General features: G+C 52.0%; 1 protein-coding gene and 2 long non-coding RNA genes across 8 annotated transcripts in view; 1 reads left to right on the top strand and 2 right to left on the bottom strand.

Moving 5' to 3' along the window:
• Insr (insulin receptor) overlaps positions 1–17,598 on the top strand; it is a 122,305-nt gene that overhangs the window by 90,701 nt on the left and 14,006 nt on the right. For 3 of the 5 annotated variants that reach the window (XM_078034778.1, XM_078034776.1, XM_078034783.1), the window contains 5 exons: positions 1,046–1,213; positions 4,257–4,458; positions 6,690–6,725; positions 10,348–10,619; positions 13,158–13,297. In XM_078034778.1, coding sequence (XP_077890904.1) covers positions 1,046–1,213; positions 4,257–4,458; positions 6,690–6,725; positions 10,348–10,619; positions 13,158–13,297 — 818 coding nt within the window. The remainder of the gene's footprint in view (positions 1–1,045; positions 1,214–4,256; positions 4,459–6,689; positions 6,726–10,347; positions 10,620–13,157; positions 13,298–17,598) is intronic. The other 2 variants (XM_078034781.1, XM_078034780.1) reach the window with 1 other exon arrangement.
• Positions 16–7,794, bottom strand: LOC144371746 (uncharacterized). 2 transcript variants are annotated; one of them, XR_013431841.1, is made up of 3 exons: positions 5,857–7,372; positions 5,216–5,383; positions 16–1,738 (listed from the first exon to the last, which is right to left on the bottom strand). It is a non-coding gene; the product is annotated as an uncharacterized LOC144371746 (long non-coding RNA). The 2 variants fall into 2 exon arrangements; XR_013431840.1 differs by having other exon boundaries at positions 16–5,383; positions 5,857–7,794.
• Positions 8,021–10,351, bottom strand: LOC144371748 (uncharacterized). The gene is made up of 2 exons (XR_013431843.1): positions 9,031–10,351; positions 8,021–8,470 (listed from the first exon to the last, which is right to left on the bottom strand). It is a non-coding gene; the product is annotated as an uncharacterized LOC144371748 (long non-coding RNA).

Below are 17,598 nucleotides of genomic sequence, written 5' to 3'. Positions count from 1 at the left end.
GACATCGTCCATAGATAAGGGGGCAATCGTTTATTTTTTCAATCTATTAAATTTTTCAAACATTCGCAAAGCTAGAAAGAATGGCTGACTGTCCCCGGCTTCCACGTTTTGCCATTTTTACCATGTTTTTCCCCTTCGTTCCTCCTCCTCCTCTAATTTTCTTTTTTTACTGGAATGTTTCCTGGCAATTAAGTTAGTTTTGCAAAACCCAAGTCTTTCTCCCACAGCAGCCCTTCTCAACGAGTGACGATTCTGCCTCTCCAGGGAGCGCTGGCAGTGTCTGCTGGCGCGGGTGGTTGTCCCAGCTGGGGGTGAGGATGGCTGGCGTTCGGCCAGGGGAGACCAGCGGCGGCTCCCTGTGACAGCCTTGTCCAGCCCCGGTGTCCGTAGGGCGGAGAGCGAGCACCCTTGCCCCATGGGGAACAAGGCAAGCTTTCAAGTCAACTCTGCTTCCTGGGCTGGTCCACTCGCAGCCCGTCTCCCATCGACGCCACATGCTTAGTTTCTAGAAACTTCCAGCATCTGGGTCCTTTGTACACTCTGCTGTCTCTACCTTGAGTGCCCCCTCCCTCCCCAACTCCCTAGGTCACCTCTTTTTTTGAGGGGAATGGTTTGTGGAGCCTAACGCTGGGCATTGTGGGGGATGTTGGATGACAGCTGGTGGCTTCAAGTTTGCCCAGGGACCAGGTTCAATTTGGAGCCAACTAGAACCAATAGCACGAGTCTGTTGGTCTCTTCCTGGGGTCCTTCTTCCCCAGCAGCATCTTCCCAGTGCTCAGCACGGAGCTTGGTGCGTGTTGGGGCTCCATCCATGTTCACCAAGTCAGTGGGGGAATGTGGCCACGCCGTCTGTGGTGCAGATGGACTGTGACTGGTGACCCTCGCCTGGCCTGGCGAGCGTTCCTCGTGTCGGCAGTTTTCTCCGATGTTAAACACACTGCAGCCGCCGCCCCCCGGGTCCTGTAACTTGGGTGTCCCTTCCCCTCTTGGTGCACCCGGCAGCCTGCTCCTCCTCACGGTCGGCCTGCTTCCTTCTCTCTCGCAGATCCTTCCGTCCCGCTGGATCCCATCTCGGTTTCGAATTCCTCGTCTCAGATCATCTTGAAGTGGAAGCCCCCCTCGGACCCCAACGGCAACATCACGCACTACCTGGTTTACTGGGAAAGGCAGGAGGAAGACAGTGAGCTGTATGAGTTGGATTATTGTCTCAAAGGTGAGTGCGGGCAGCCGTGGTGGGTTGGCCATGCCGCGTGACACTTACGGGGGACACGGGTGCTGTCTCTTGCTTCCCAGGGTGCGCGTGCACGTTCTCTCTTACACACTAAGAAAGTCCACATCTTTAAACACTATGCAACTAGACACTCTGAAGACTGGTGTCAAAACCAGGTGCAATCAGGGTCACGTGATGTTCCCTTTAACAGTGAGCCAGGGTAGGACAGGGTTCCCATGAGATGATGCCACCTCGAGAAGTAGCGGCCGCCTTGGCACGTGTAAGCACACTGCGCAGTCACACACCATGGGGTCCCCAAGGTCCCCAAGGATGCTCTCTCAGGGTCCCAGTGCTCAGTGGTGCTCGACTCTTGTCTTTCACATCTTGGCACCATGCTCCCCTGGGGGTCTCTGCTTCGCAGGGAGCGGTCGGCGCTCTCTGCTCTTGTGCCTTCCGCCAACACTTGATGCTCACGACAGTTGTTTTTTTCAGTCTTTAGTCTTGTTTGCTGCAAGGTCCTCCATCCAACTGAGGGAGAATGGAGAAATATTTGAAGTCTTGAACTAGTTGGTATGCACTAGTTGAAAATATTCTAAAACTGGGTTTGTTTTAATTTGGATGAATGCACAACAACTGCAGTTGTACATATTGGTGGGATACAGTGTGACGTTTCCATACACGTGCACAATGGGTAAAAGTCAACTTTGAGTAATGAGCATATTGATCATTTTTGTGATGAAAACCTTTAAAATCTGATCCCTGAGTTTTTGGACAGTGGCTGCAGAGTTGCAGGGACAGGATACAGTTCTGGTGGTGTTCCACGGCACAGATGAGTGCCATAGTTGACAATAGAGGACATTTCAAAAAAGCTAAAGGTGTTTTTTTTGTGTCTTGTTTTCCCCTAAACCAAATAAACCGAAGGGCTCTTTTCCTTTATTTATTTTGTCTCTAATTCACTTTCTTGCAATGTTTTCAGTCTCGGTGTCCTCAGTCCATGACCTTGGAGGAGCAGGGGGCTGTGGGAGAGCAGAGGCCGAGGTCTTGCCCTTGGCTCAGTCCCTGACCTGCCCCAGGGTGTTGGCCCAGCCACCCAGCCCTTACAGTCTGCCTCCTTTTTGGGAGAAGGGGTGGGGGACAGCTGATCTCCGGGAGCCGTCCCAGCTCCCAGATCATGTGCTATATGTATGCCTCTGACATCATCCCTTCCTGAGCCCAGGACTGCCAACTGATTTACTCCTGATGCTTTATATAACTCGAGAGCAAGCCTGGGCCTCGGCTCAGCTCCTCCTGTGGGCTCTGTCTGCCAATATCCACTGGCAACGTCAAAGCTTTCCTTTTTTTTTTTTTCTTCTTTTAAAGAACAACTTTCATTCTGTGAGTCTAGATCTGATTACCAAGTGACTGTTTAAGTGTCACTGTAGGTGTGTGACTTTGTTTCCACAATTAAACTCGGTAAGGACGCATCCTGCAGGATTCCGCTCTGGGCAGTCCCTGAGTCGGGGCTGGGAGGGTGGAGACCGTGTTGGAGGGGACAGGGTTCCAGCTGGGGAAGACGAGGAAGCTCTGGGGAGGGACATGGCGGTGATCGGCCCATGTTGTGAATATACCCGATGGCACCATAGTCTGCATTGCAAAACGGTTAAAAGGGGGAATCTTGTGTTTATTTTGGACAGTTTAAAACAGACATAAATGCACACTAGATGAACTCCCCAAGGCCAGGAGTAGCTTTCTATGAGTGTGGCTTAAAAAAAAAATTGTGGTTAAATACACTGCACAGAGTCCACCGTGTAACCCTTTCCACTGCACAGTTCGGAGGCGTTGAGGGCGCTGGCGTAGTGCAGCCACCCCCCAACCTCAGGACTCCAACTGAGACCCATGGAGAGCTCCCTGGGCCGCCCCAGACCAGCGCCCCCTGGTCCACTGACATGTTTACCTTCTTCATCTCAGAAAACCCCGAGGCCCCAGTCTCCTGGAACCACACCCGTGTCCCATCCATGTCCCTCCCTCCCAGCGGGAGCTGGCCTGCGGAGCAGCGCCCCGGCTCCTTGCTGTGGAGCCCGGCTGCGCGCACAGTGTGGGTAGCGGGAGCCCCAAGGACTTGACCTTGGGGACTGAAACAGGCAGCTGGGACTTTAAAAGCAGCAGCTTGGCAATGCTAGGCCCCTGGGGGAGTGGGTGCTCTCGCTCTTTTCAGTTCCCTTTCCTGGGCCTACCTGAGAGGTTTGAACCCGACTGCCCTTGGCCTTGGTTCAGGGAGGCCTCGACCATGGCACTGTGGATGTGGGGGCCGGCCATTCTCTGAGGAGTGGGGTGTTGAGCAGCATCCCTGGCCTCCACTCACGGGCACCCCCAGTCCAGGTGGGACTCCTCGGATGTCTCCGGAGGCTGCAGGGTGTTTACAGGGCGGGGTGAGATGACCCCTGGGGGGGGGAACCGCTGGTCAAGTCTGAATCGAGATCCACCAGTGGACCCCTGGAATTCTGGGTGGAGTCGGCTTTATCTTCTCCCCACTTCACATTTGCGTGGCTGATGGGTTCGTGTGTTCTCTCTCCGGTGACGGCCCTGTTTCCCACTGTCCTTTCCCTCGCCCCACTCTAGATACATGGGTCCCTTGCGCTTTCCATGTGCCAAGAACACCCCTGACTCGGGGCCTTTGCACTTGCCGTTTGTACCAACGGAAGCACGCTCCATCACGTTGTGTGTGTGGCTGAACTCGGACCAGCTCAGCAGTTTTCTCCTCCGAGACTGTTCCGTATGGCACCTGCGGACACCCTTGGCCCTTCTGTGCCATCTGACCCTGGTTTACCGGTTTATTGTAGAGCACGGAGGCTTCTCCTCGATTCCTAACACTCTCCAGCCCCGCGACGTTGGCGTCACTTTCTAAAACACACTGACGTGCTCTCCCCGTGGACACTGGCAAGTCCCTCCAGAGAGAGGAGCTGGACCCTGGGCCCCGTCACCTGTGTCCAGCCCCGCTGAGAAGACCCTTTGCTCTGTATGAGTGTGTTTTGGGGGAGGCTTGAACCTCTGCCTCTGCCTCCCTTAGGCTTGAAGCTGCCTTCGCGCACATGGTCCCCGCCGTTCGAGTCGGACGATTCTCAGAAGCACAATCAGAGCGAGTACGAGGACTCGGCCGGGGAGTGCTGCACCTGCCCCAAGACCGACTCGCAGATTCTGAAGGAGCTGGAGGAGTCCTCGTTTCGGAAGACCTTTGAGGATTACCTGCACAACGTCGTCTTCGTCCCCAGGTTCGGCCTCTTGCAGCCCCAGGCTCTTTCGGTGTCTCTTGGCTTGGTGTTCGGGGGTCAACACTTACAGAATGAGAGGAGGTGGACCCAGAGACCCCTCGGGTGGGTGGAATGTGAGCTGGGCCTCTCCGGGATGGAGCAAAAAAATCTTGTGACTTTTACCATGTGGTGGTGCACACCTGGAATCCCGGGCACTTGGGGGGCTGAGGCAGGAGGATCACAAGTTTGAGGCCAGCCTCAGCAACTTAGTGAGACCCTGTCTCAAAAAGGACTGGGGTTGTGGCTCCCGGGTTCAATTCCCAGTTAGGGAAAAAAAAAAAAACAAAGAACCTTGAGATTTCAAGGGGACCACTTCCAACAAGAGTAAATAATCCCACAAAAGGGAAAATGTATAGAACCTGACATTTACCTTTCTCACGGGATCACTCTCCACCCTAGTTGTGAAACAAATTCCATTTGATTATTAGGCAAAGCTTGAGAAAGGCCTGCCTGCGCCCCATACTTGATTTACTGCTAAATCTCAAACCCGGTCCCTCCCCTTTCTGAATTCATGTAAGATTCATCCTTTCGGAATGTTCCAGAGATCCTCAAAGCCCAGAGGCTTCTATTTAAATAGGTTGAGTTTCCTTAAGTGAGGAGAGGCACTGGATGAGGTGTCTCTGGCCTCCAGAGGAGGCACGCAGCAAAAGTCACTCGGAGCTTTAAATCCACTCGTTTTCCTTTCCTGCAAGGAAAGTCCCACGTGGCAGACACGCACCTGTGGATGCAGCGTTTCCCCCACGCACCCTCCTGGGCGTCAGTGTCGGTAGAGCTGTGGAGCGGTGGGGGGCAGGGACTCTGGAAGCCCCTCGGGAAGGCTGGGCTCCCTGCCCTTCTGTGACCTGGCTTGCTGAGTCTATGTCACCTTGTCCCTCAGCATCCTCGTCTGTAAAATAGACACAATACAGTTGACTCTTGCTATCTGTGGGGATGTTCCAGGACCCCCAAGGACAGATGCTCAAGACCCTATGTAAATGGCGTGGTGTTGGCAGAGACTTTAAATCGAGGAATAGCGACAGGAAAAGTCTGCGCTTGCCAGGACAGAGGCAGTGTTCCCTGCAGACACTTGCCACCCATGGCTGGTGGTCTCCCCTGTGGAACCAACCCGTGGATGCCGAGCGCTGCCGGCAAACCTTCCTGTGTTTGGGGCTGCGATAGTGAAGGGGTTACCAGGATTCTCCACCTTCACCACTGACATCGGGAACCAGGTGGTTCTGTGGGCAGGACGTCGGCAGCATCTCTGGTCTCCAAACACCCAATGCCAGTAGCATCTCCCACCCCAGACCTAACAACCCAGAGTGCTGCCAGGTGTCCCCGGGACTGTGGGCTCTGAGTGTCTGTAGCTGGGCCCCCACCTACCTCTCCATCCTGTTGTCCTCCCCCCAGGACTTGAGCAGGTGGCCCCCCAGAAATGCCTGACGCAATTGTCCTCTTCCAGAGTGGAAACCCCAGAGGGCTTGGCCTGGGACAGAGTTCTAAAATAATGTCCGTCCCAGCACTGACCAGTGCTGCCCACCGAGCAGATGTCTCCCAGAACCTTCAGAGTGTGAGCGCTGCTGCTGTCGTGTCCACCTCTTTGCATTTCCCCCCATGACCCGGAGTCCAAAGAGCATCCAGTGGTGCCTCCCAGGCAGCAAAGCACTTACTGTTGACTCATTAAAAACAAAAAGCTGCTAGACTTGGGGAAATGGCTCAGTTGGTTGAGGAAAAGTGTCACCAGATTCCACACCCGAAAGGAGTCCCAGATTACTCCTGTATTAGTCTGTTTTCTGTTACTATAACAATACCCCAGGCTGGGTCTTTTGGAAAGAAAAGAGGTTTATTTTGCTCACAGTTTGGGAGGCTGCAAGTCCAAGATCAGCTTGCCCCCATGATCCAGACCCCCTTGGCCACATCCTATCCTGGTGGATGGCATCATGCATCGTAGGAGTGTGGGGGAGAGGTCACATGGTGAGACGGGAAGCCAGAGACAGATGGGGAGGAGCAGTAGTGAATTCCCCACTGGGCGTCACCTCTTATCACCACGTTGAGGACCAAACCCCAGCATGTGAACCTGGGGGACACACTCGGACCACATCCGAAGCCAGCAGGGCTCTCGCTCGCCCAGGACACGGCCTCCGGCAGGGTGTCGGTCAGCAGGCCCACCTGGTGGAGTCCACCTGCCTTCAAAGTGGTTGGTTTTGTTTTCACAGAAAAACCTCTTCAGGCAGTGGTGCCGAGGACCATAGGTACGACTCACCCGGGAGACGTCCAAGTGGCCCTGTGGCTCTCCGGTGCCAGGCCTGTGGGCCAGGCGGGCAGGGGCTGTGGTGACCTTGGAGGTCTTGGCGGGGGGTGTTCTGTGGCTTTCTGCATGTGGTGGGCTGCTTGCTGAGACTGGGTGCTTCACAAATCCACCAATCAAACGTCTTCACTCGGGAACGGAATCCGGGCATGAATGTGGGGAAATCTTAACTAACACTTCCTAAAACGCCAATCCAGGAGTCCCTCCTGGACGGGGCCTCGGGCCTCGGTTCCCCTGTGATCGCTCACCTACTGTGCCCTTGCAGGGCGTCCAAGCCACACTCAGCAGGGTGTCCCACTCTGGCAGTTTCCACTCCATGTGGGGACACTGATCCAGACGGAGAACTTTTTATTTGGGTGACACAGCAAGAGCAAAGGAGTGTCACGCACTGAATCGCGTTAAGGGACATTTCCCTTCCATGTGTCTTAATGAAAGGAGGGCCGTCCTGAGGAGGGGAGGAGGAGAGCTGCGGAAGCCCACGCTGGGGACAGCCCGGAGAGTGGAAGGAAGTCCCTTTAGCTCACGTGGTCCCAGGTACCACGTGGCCTCATCTGACCTCTAGTGGCCATTTGAAATATGCTCCGGAGTTAAGAAGCGTTCAGAATTGTGGCTCTGGCTCCCAGGAGGATTGCTCACTCATCCCTTGGGCGTGTTGGGGACAGGATCGTCCTCTGGAGAGGGCCATCTGGCACTGTCATGTTGGAGCAGCCCCGGCCTCCACCCTCTGGAAAGTAGTGCCAACCAAACACGTCTCCAGACGTGGCCAGAGGGTTGGGGGCAGAGGCACCCCTGCCTGAGACCAGGGTGTATATGAGACGGGGGGGACATGCTGCCTCTGCGGAGAGTGGAGGATGCGGTTGATACTCTGCACGGGGGTCTGGAAGGCAGGCTGGTCCTATAGTTGTAGTGAAGCAAACGTGGACATTAAGCAAGTCCCACACTTGGTTCCCCGGTGCACAGGAAAGTCATGTTCCGCTGTACCAGGGAGTAGTGAGTCTGCGAAAGCAGTGTCTCTTAAAAATACCGTAATTAGCTGGGCGCGGTGGCACATGCCTGTAATCCCAGCGGGCCTGAGACGAGAGGACCGTGAGTTAAGGCCAGCCTCATCAAAAGCGAGGCGCTAAGCAACTCAGTGAGACCCTGTCTCTAAATAAAACACAAAATAGGGCTGGGGATGTGGCTTGGTGGTCAAGTACCTCTGACTTCAATCCCCAGTGCCCCCCCCCAAAAGTACCTTAATTAGACTTAAAAGATTTATTGTTAAAAAAAAATCACTTGAATCGTTGAAAAAAGGTGCTGACAGATTTACCAAAACGAGGTTACCACAAACATTTAGTGGTAAAAAGGAAGCGGCACGTCATAGCTGATGTCCTCCTGGACGTGCCCTGTGGCCGGCTGACGAGTCTCGTCTCCAGGTGTTTAGGTGCGAGTTTCTCGGGGCTCTGAGTCCCGAGCCTCTGGACTCTTTTCCCCAGTCTCATTCATGCCTGTTGGGAGGCTTCTGGCTCCTGCGGGGTTGGATGTGTCTTGGGCTCAGCAGCTGCTTCCTTTGTCACCCAAGAACGCTGCTGGGGTCTCAACACCAACACGCCACAGAGAAAACCTCGTGCCTTACCCCAATTTAGGATCTGCTTCCTGACCACACGTTTCTGAGAGAAGAGCAATGAAAACCAAAAGTAACTTCAAAGGCTGGAATAGAAAATGAAGTCTGTCACTTAAATATCCAGAATTGGAGCAGAAACAAACTTCCATTAAAATCTTTTGATTCCATGAAAACTTAGACTGAGCAAGCATTTGGGGAAAGTAGATACAACATAAATAAACCCAAAGTTAGTTTATACTTAAAATAATTAGAATATAAAAATAGAGAAGACCCCTTTTACAATTGCCATAAAACTTCAGTACACCCGTGGTGTGATAACCGTATCTAGAAATACCTAGAAAGGCGACAACAGATTTTTTTAAGTGATATATCAATTTTTACAAATTCGTGTGAACCAATGTGTTTTAAACCATTTGAAGTTCACCAGCAAACGGCCAGCTGGGGTAGATTATACGACACGACAGGTAGAAGGTTAATATCCTTAGACTTTTGTGTATGACCTTAGAGTCAAATGTCTAAATCACGTAAGATCCAAATGTCTGAATAAACAGTGTGGGAGTCACAGGAAGGAAGGCGCTAGAGAGTCACAGAAAATTAGACAAAGGACAAAGAGGGACGATTCCCAGGAGACAGACAAAGAACCCACCAGGAGAAGGGGGTTGCCACATCCACACGAGGAGCTTCAGCTGTCAGTGGGTGATGCTGGGTTAAAATCTCGGGTTGAAACTTGGGGACTCTCGACTCTTAACCCTCAAGGTTGCTGAGGTTGTTCTGGAGCAGTGTGTCGGGGACCACCCGGTGTGAGAAGCACCAGTCAGTACGGTTCCCAGCCAGCAGCAGAGCCATACGTGTTAAGACGTGGAGGTTTCACATCCTCTTGAACCTAGTGACATTTTCTAAGAATCTACTTTTAGGAACTCCGGAGACCGTCGGAGAAAGAGGAAAGCATATTTGTACTAGTAAAACAAACTTGGGAGTACTTTTCAGGAGGGTGGTGGTGGATCCAATCCAGGGCCTCGCGCCTGCGCAGCATGTGCCTAGCACCGAGCCTCGCTCCTGGCCCCCAGGGAGGACTCGCTGAAAAACCGGAGGCGGGCTACGTGAAGGGGGACTCGTGCGTGAAGTGGAATATTTTATGGCCAATCAAGGTTTCCAATTTTCCTGCAGGGAGCACGTGCTCCCTTTATAATTGATTGGGGAAATCCCTGACCCTGAGAGAGAACACTGCAACCCTAGCCTACTTAGGACATGATGTTTTAAGGAAAATATTTAACGAATGCTTCCAACAGGACGAGCAAGTTGCACAATCCGCTTGAGCCTCCTCGTTACCACACAGAGTACTTATAGGAAAAGTTGTTGCTCAAAGGAAGCCAGGGGCCAGTTGCGTTTCCTCAGTTCTGAGACATAGTTCTTTAAGGGATGGGGAGAAGCATGTCACCTGGGTGGCTGGTCTTGGAGTTGCTCTGACTCCACCCTGTGATAAGTCTTTTACCTGGATTAAAGCTTCCTTCCTCAAATGTTCGGGTACCTAGTACCCTACACGAGAATGAGGAGATCGATGGTGTGGGCCACAGCTTGGGCCACTGGGCAAATGCCCTGTGGCAGGTCTCTGGAATAGCTGGGCTCGTGCCTGCTTTGGGCATCTTAATTTTTTTTTTTTTTTTTTTTAAACACTGACCTTGGTGACCTATTTCTCTGCAAATTGAAAACCTGGAATTGAGCATGTTGAAGGGACTCTGGGAGGTGGCGATGGCTGAGGGCCCTGGGGCCACCCCTCCCTGGCAGGGTGGGTCTGCCCTCCACTGAAGGTCTCACAAGGTCCCCTGGGCATAATTCTTGGCGATCCGCATTTTAATCCACACCCCCTGCACCCCATTCTTCTTGATTCCGCTTGGATTCTCTCCGGCGTCATCTTATTTGCGTTGGTGATTGCGTGACCCCGTGTGTTTTGTCGCCTTTACAGACCGTCTCGGAAACGCAGGTCCCTGGGTGTGGAGGCGAACGTGACGGAGCCCGTGCCCTCGGCCCCGGCGCTCCCCAGCAGCTCCCCCAGCACGCCCGCCAGCCAGGAGGAGCACAGGCCCTTTGAGAAGGTGGTCAACAAGGAGTCGCTGGTCATCTCGGGCCTGCGCCACTTCACCGGCTACCGCATCGAGCTGCAGGCCTGCAACCAGGACACGCCCGAGGCCAGGTGCAGCGTGGCCGCCTACGTGAGCGCGCGCACCATGCCCGAAGGTGGGCGCGGGTGGAGCCGGCCGCTCCTTGGGGTTCTGTGTCCTTGTTGGTTGGTGTTTTGAGGTGGGTTCTGGTTGTGTCCCCCGGCCTGTCCTCCAGCTCTGGGCCCAAGCCTGCCTCGGCCGCCCCAGTAGCTGGGGCCACAGGTCGGCGCCACCACACCGGGAATGTTGGGTCTCTAATGACAAGAGTCACGCAGCTGATTGTGTAAACCGTGGAAAATCCACGCCCCTGGGAAGAGAGAGAGTGGAATTAGGAAACGTGTCTGGCACTTAGAGCCCTGCAGAGAGACGAGTCCCTGTGTGTTTCTGTCTCCATGACTGGGAACAGGGCCTCCTATAAGTGGGAGCACACAGTATCTGGTTTTGATTTATATCTATTATTCATTTTCACGATTTAGCCAACTGCAGATAGAGCGGATTCAGAACAAAAAAATGGCCCCAGTGCTGACTTCTTGTCCTGATGTTTCCCTTGTTATTGCTGCTTAAACAGCACAACGTGACAACGGGGTACACAGCGTTTACACCATGAAGATTTTAAAGACAACTAGAGACCATTTAAAGCCCACTGGAGGGTGTGGGCAGACATCCTTCACTTCACAGAACCTCCACCTGCAGGTTTTGGTCCCTGTGGGGGCCCTGGAACCCATCCCTCCTGTACCGAATGACCACTGTGTGTGCGCACGCCCACGCTTGTGTGCAAGGAGTGAGTTTCGTTTTAAGGAATTGGCTCCTGCAGTTTGGAAATCTGGATAAATCTTAACTCTACAGAGTTGGCCAGCAGGCTGGAAACCCCAGGGAAGGGTCACGGTTCAAGTCCAAAGACCATCTGTGGCCCAATTCCTCCTTGCCTGGGCGGCTTCCGCCTGTGTTCTCTCGAGGCCTTCGACTGACTGGACGAGGCCCACCCGCACTGTGGCCTGTCATCAGCTTTACTCAATTTACCAATTTAAATATTGATCTCACCCAAAAAGCAGCTTTTCAGAAGGACTCAGAACAATCTTCGGCCCATATCTGAGCACCATGTACTACATTGACACATGAAATTCATCATCACGTGTAGTAAGAAAGGTTGAATTTAGTCACCCCTAAATTCCTAAGATGAGCCCTGATTAGTCTTTTTATGTTTTCCCAGAAATTTATTTACTCAGATGGCTCCACCTGTACAAGTTTTGTTCTTTTTTTTTTTTTTTTTTAATTTTGACTACACATAACATGAAATTTACCATCTTAGCCGGCACACTGATGTGCACAGTCCAGGGGCGTGAAGCACGTTCACACAGTACAACCCCGACAGCTCTCCTCTCCCCACACTTGAGCTCTGTCCCACGTCACACTGACCCTGTCCCGTCCCAGCCTGGCTCCTGCCTCGTTGCCTCCCATCACTGTGGATCCCCGGACTCCAGTGGCCTCCTGTAGGTGGGGCCCCTGGTCTTTGCTAGTTTGTGCCTGGCTGATTTCACTTAGCCCGATGTCCTGCTGTTTCGTCATGTTTTTCCATACTGCAGAACATTCTTCCTTTTAAAGGCAGAGTAATATTCCTGCAAATCACTTTCAGCTCACTTTATGAGGAGGCTCGTGAAGCGGTGTCATGGGTTGATGGCATGGTATTTCAGCTGCGAGCGAGCCTTCCTGTTTGGTTTAAAAGTCCTTTCTCAGTGGTCTGCCGGTGGCTGTGTTGAAATGTCCCACTTAAAAAGTAACCCTTAGATGAGCGGCTTGACGCACCTGTCCAAGTATTTCATTCAAATCTGTGGGTCGAATTGGAATTGCTTCTTCAAAGTCCACGTGGTGTGACAACCCATTATTGTTACAAGGATCCTCCAGAAATGTGTCAATTTGTCAAAGCACGCATTTGTCATTCATGTTCAAAGTGCTTTTCACAAATCATCTACTTAAACCCAAAGAAAAATGCAGTCTAGTTTATAGCAGGCGATCAGTGTCAGTTTCCTAGTTTTAATAACGTACAGTGGTCCTCCCTACCTAAGGGTTCTGCATCCCCCCATCAAACAACCACAGATGAAAAATATTTAGAAAAAATTTCCATTTGTCATAATTCCATAGAGTGCAGCGTAGTGATGTGCATTGTATGAGACAAGCCATCCAGCGGTTTAAAGTCTACAGGGGATGTACTTGGGTTCTGTGCAGATTGCACCACTTTGTAAGAGGGACTTGAGCATCTGTGGACTTTGAGATGCGCGGGGGGCGGGGGGGGGGGTCCTGGACCAGTTCTCCTCACATGTCCATCCTTATCAATACCGTTGATGATGTATATGGGTATTTTATTGGTGGAAGCACAGGAAGAGTCCATAGAACACCTCGGACCCGTTTTTGCAATGTGTAGTGAGTCTGAAATGAGAGAAAAGGTAGGTGAAGAAAATAACCCAGAGACCTTTGCTGACCACCGTGGAGTCTGATAGCCCGTCCTCTGACGAGGAGCGGGACGTGGGGCAGTCAGTGTCACAGTGCCAAGCCGTCAGGTGGCAGCGGTGGGTGTGATCCGAGTTACAGCCCAGCCTCTAACTGCTGCTGCTTACAGCCAAGGCAGATGACATCGTCGGCCCTGTGACCCACGAAATCTTCGAGAACAACGTTGTTCACTTGATGTGGCAAGAGCCCAAGGAGCCCAACGGTCTGATCGTGCTGTACGAAGTGAGCTACCGGCGCTACGGCGACGAGGTGAGGGTCTTGGCTTTGGGCTCACGCCATCCAGGTCCCCCTTCCTCTGCCTTGGCTCTGGCCCAAGTGCTTCCCCCAGATACTGACCTTCGGCTCGGAGCCACACAGCATGGCTGCCCACTGCTCCCAGTTCCGTCCCCAGGCTCTCTCGCTGCCTTGAGCTCTGCCCTCCGAGTTGGGTGCAGGCTGCCTCTGGTCTGTGGGGCAGAGTTTATTCACCCTGAACGGGGTCGAGGCAGCACAGTCTGATCTCCTGGAACTTTGAGAGTCCTCCCATAGCCAGGCCAGCCTCCCTCTGTGGCCCCTTGGGACCCCATCTACTCTTGAAACCCAAATGTTCCACTCTAATGGGGACTTGGAGCCCATTGGCCTGCGGAGACCTGTGGAAAAGAATAAGGACACATGGAAACTACTTGTGGTCCCCCACTAAAAAACGAAAATTCTAGAAAATAGAAGTGCCCTTGCTGAAACAGTCATCTTTACCAGTCAGGGGGGTCGTATTTGCCCTTTTTGGACACCCATTTTTACTTTATTGAAGAAATCTTTGTGGTGCTGGTGCTGGGGTCTAGCCCAGAGCTTCGCACGTGAGCGCTCCACACTCAGCCCCGTCCCCAGCATGACGCGCGTCCCTTCCCTCAGGAATCGGCTGGTCTTATGTTGGCACAGACCTAACCTGTGCCGAATCCACACTCAGAAGTGGCTTTCTTCGGCCTAACACCGTCTGCCCCTATAGCCTTTGGGATCAATGCATACTGGCTACACAGGGTTTAATTTGCCACGGAACCATGGTTTCTTTATAGACATTTTGGTTGCCTTGAGTTTCCCTGTTCTAGGTAAAATGCTAATTTTATCTGCAAAGCGTTTTAGCTCTTTGCCTAAATAGCTTAAGGTGTTCCGGTCAACTTGTGCTGTATAATACGCTGCCCCAGAAGGCACAGGTTGAAGACATGTATTCTTTCTCAGTGGGTCCTTCGGGTGTTTCTTTTGCCCTGAGCTGGTTTGGCTGGGGCTGGTGGTCTCACTGACGTCTGGCTCACCTGGGGCACTTGGGGCCTCACCTCAGGTGTTCTCTAGTGGGCTGGTCCAGACACTTTTCAAGCCTCTGTTTGCATAACTTTGCAAATGTCCATTAACCAAAGTGTGTCCTGTTGCCAAGCTCACGATTTCACAGACACAGGGAAGTGTGATTCACTTATATTATCCTGTAAGCATTAATCCCATTGTCCTAAAACAAAAGTGATTCAAATTTGGATTAGTCCCCTTTTCCTTACTGTAGACAAGCACCTGAGGCTGGATAACTTCTTAGAGAAAACAGGTTTATATAAAGCTCACAGTTCTGGAGGTTTGAAGGACTGAATCTGGTGGTGGTCCTTTGTTGACAAAGTCCCAACCAGACATGGGGCGTCGCATGGTGAGACGCAGAGAGTATGCGTACGTCTGTGGGTCTTGTCTCTCTCCTCCTCATGAAGGCACCAATACTTTACCATAGGGGCTCCACCCCGTGACCTTATCTAATCCACTCACCTCCAGAAGATCCACCTCTAAACGCAGTGGTCAGAATAAGTTTCCATCCTCTTATTACCTCTCAAGGGGGATGCAATTTCAACTCACAAAGCCTTTCCCCTATTATTTGAATGTTTTTGTGTGTCCCCCACAAATGTATTTAGATAATAGGGAAAAAGCTTTAAGAGCAAGAGTTTTATCACCAGCAAAAGAATATAAGTCATCAAATGGTGTCTATCATCTCCTGGAGAGTGGATACACAGAATGTGGCATCTCCATAAAACTGGTGATGTACACCATTTTGAATGGTGTTTGGAATGACTTTTGTCCATGTAAAGCAGACGTTGAGATTACAGCATCTGAATTTTAGATCCTTTGTGCCGTTATCCCCCACCTTCCACCAACAGTTGAGAACTCCCCTTCTCCCCCATTTAAACCAGCCTAAGACAGAGGGAAAACTCCTTTGTTTCCATAGCGGGATCCAGGATTCCTGCCTGTGGGTTGCATCAGCATGTTCCTGGCTGGCCTTTTGTGGTCACAGTTATTCCAAATCTCCAGAGAGAGAGAGAGAGAGGTTACAGCCACCTCCTTAATAACCTTTCTGTAGACACTTGATCATTTCCAACTTTGTCCTTAATTGCCTACCGTTTTGACCAAGAAAAAGGTAGCATGAAACTTATTTATATGTATTCACGATTCACACTGTGGGAGAGGAGAAGTACCATCTTGAGGAATTCATCTCTAGACTTCCACTGGATGCCTGGGGCTGTGGATGGTACGGATCCCTAAGTATGCGGGGTTTTCCGGGCATGTGTACCTGTGATAAAGTCTAACCTACAAATTAGGTGCCGTAGGAGGTGCCAACAATAATTAAAAATAAAACAGAACAGTTATAACAACGTGCTTTAATAAGTCACATAAAACGCGAGTTGTGCATTTCTGAAAATTTCCACTGAACATCTCAGCCTGTGGGTGACCTTCAATAAGCCAAGCCAGGTCGGGGCGGGGCACCACCGTAGGTCTTGCCCCGTTTACAGAACTCTCTGCAGCATCGGCGGGTAACTTTTTCCTCCCTTTTGCTAGTTGAATAGACAGATTGCCTCTACTTGATGGCTTTGCTTCATCCTTAAACCATGTGTCCAAATCGTTTGTCCCTCACCACTTCTCCTGCCTGCCCTCTGGGTACTCTGTCCCTAGGGGTTAGCTTCTGGCCCCAAATCAGGCTTCTTTCTCCCTCCTGGATCCAGGAACCCAATACTGACACTGAGTTCATTGAGCAGTGAAGGGGGTTGACTCATGCAGAGAGCAGCAGAAGAAAAGATGGACTCATAAATCATCTTCTCCCCAAACAAAGGATGAGGGTCCTTATTATAAGAGTGAATGGAGCAGGGGGGATTTTAGTTACCGAGTGGAGGATTATTTATGACTTTCTACTCTGAGGAGGCTGGGCCCGACCTTCCTTTAATCTTATATGGGCCAGTTCCATAGGCTGAAGGTGGACGGGCCAAGATGGCGCCGGGGTGGGTGCTCCTCCAGGGTAATGTGTGACAGTGAGGTGGTCATGAGTCTGGGGTGAGTAAGAGGTCAACACGGCATCTCTTAAGGCTGGAGCTGGCCTTGCCCGGCTCCATCCTGCATCCTGCTCTCTGCTGTCCCTGGCTCTGCAGGCTGGTCTTATCTGAAGCCACCCCTGCTTGGTGAAGAGGAGAGGCTTTCCGGGAGTCGGGGGCTGGCTGTCTGGTGACGTGGGATGCCCCCTCCAGGGAAGGAGCATCAGTGTTTGGTGCGCGGGCGTGCTGATATCTTTTGGATTTTTCGTTCCCTTTCTGTTATTTGCACAACTTTTTACGCAACCGGCTTCACCCTTGGTCGGGTTTCGGTTCTCCTTTTGCATGTTTTGTTGTGGTGACGGTGGAGGGTGCTTGCCAGGCTCTGGATCTCTCCATCCGGTGCCCTTCCTGCTCCCGCCCCTCAAGGTGTCTGGGTAGGCCACTCGCTGCAGGGAAGGCCCTGCCCCTGCTCCTGATAGCAGCTCTGGGGTTTCTATATTTGCTTATTTGTCCCCTTCTACTTGGTGACTCATTCTACTTGGAAAAACCTTTGGACTAGAGTCCCCGCCCCTGCCCCTGCCAATGGGCCAGTTTGTTTTCTTGCTATGATTGTCACATGATAAGCACCGGAGATTGTACATTTCTTTCTCTTCCCCACCCTCCTCCTCCCCAAATTTTCCGTTCTGCACACGCTCTGCTCTGCTAGCCATGGGGCTGTTTTGGAAAGTTTTTTTTGAGTTTTGGCCTGATGCTTGCGGGTCGCCCCGACAGATAGCCCAGAGAGGCTCCTGTCTCTTCTGACAAGTCCTGGTTTATCTCTAGCTACGTGCTGCTGGTGGGGTGTGGGCCCTGCTTTATTTATGTCTTTTCCTAACAGACATTTGGGTAGACTCCAGTTCTTTTCATGATAATGAAAAAAATATATCAAAAGTCAATCCATGGGAAGGAAAGGGCTTTTTTTTTTTTTTTAAACCTGTCCTTAGACATTGAACTGTTTGGTTCTGCTGGGGCAGGGGCTGGGAGGTGTGAAAAAGATGGAGATGACCGACCCCCAGGGCCTTCACTCCGGCCGGACGCTGACTTTGCTGGAGGTCTGGCGGAAACTGCCCCACAGTGGGCGACCTCAAGGAGAAGTCCAGGCGGTTCTGAGTTTGAGGGTTGACCTGCCACTGAGCAGCGTGAGGTCCAGCCTGTCCTGCAGGCCACATGTGGCTGCCTCCCGTTGCTCTTGGCCCCTGAGCTGAGGAT

Source organism: Ictidomys tridecemlineatus, chromosome 2 (assembly GCF_052094955.1).
Source record: "Ictidomys tridecemlineatus isolate mIctTri1 chromosome 2, mIctTri1.hap1, whole genome shotgun sequence".
Taxonomy (NCBI): Eukaryota; Metazoa; Chordata; class Mammalia; order Rodentia; family Sciuridae; genus Ictidomys; species Ictidomys tridecemlineatus.
This window is presented reverse-complemented; position numbering and strand designations above follow the sequence as displayed.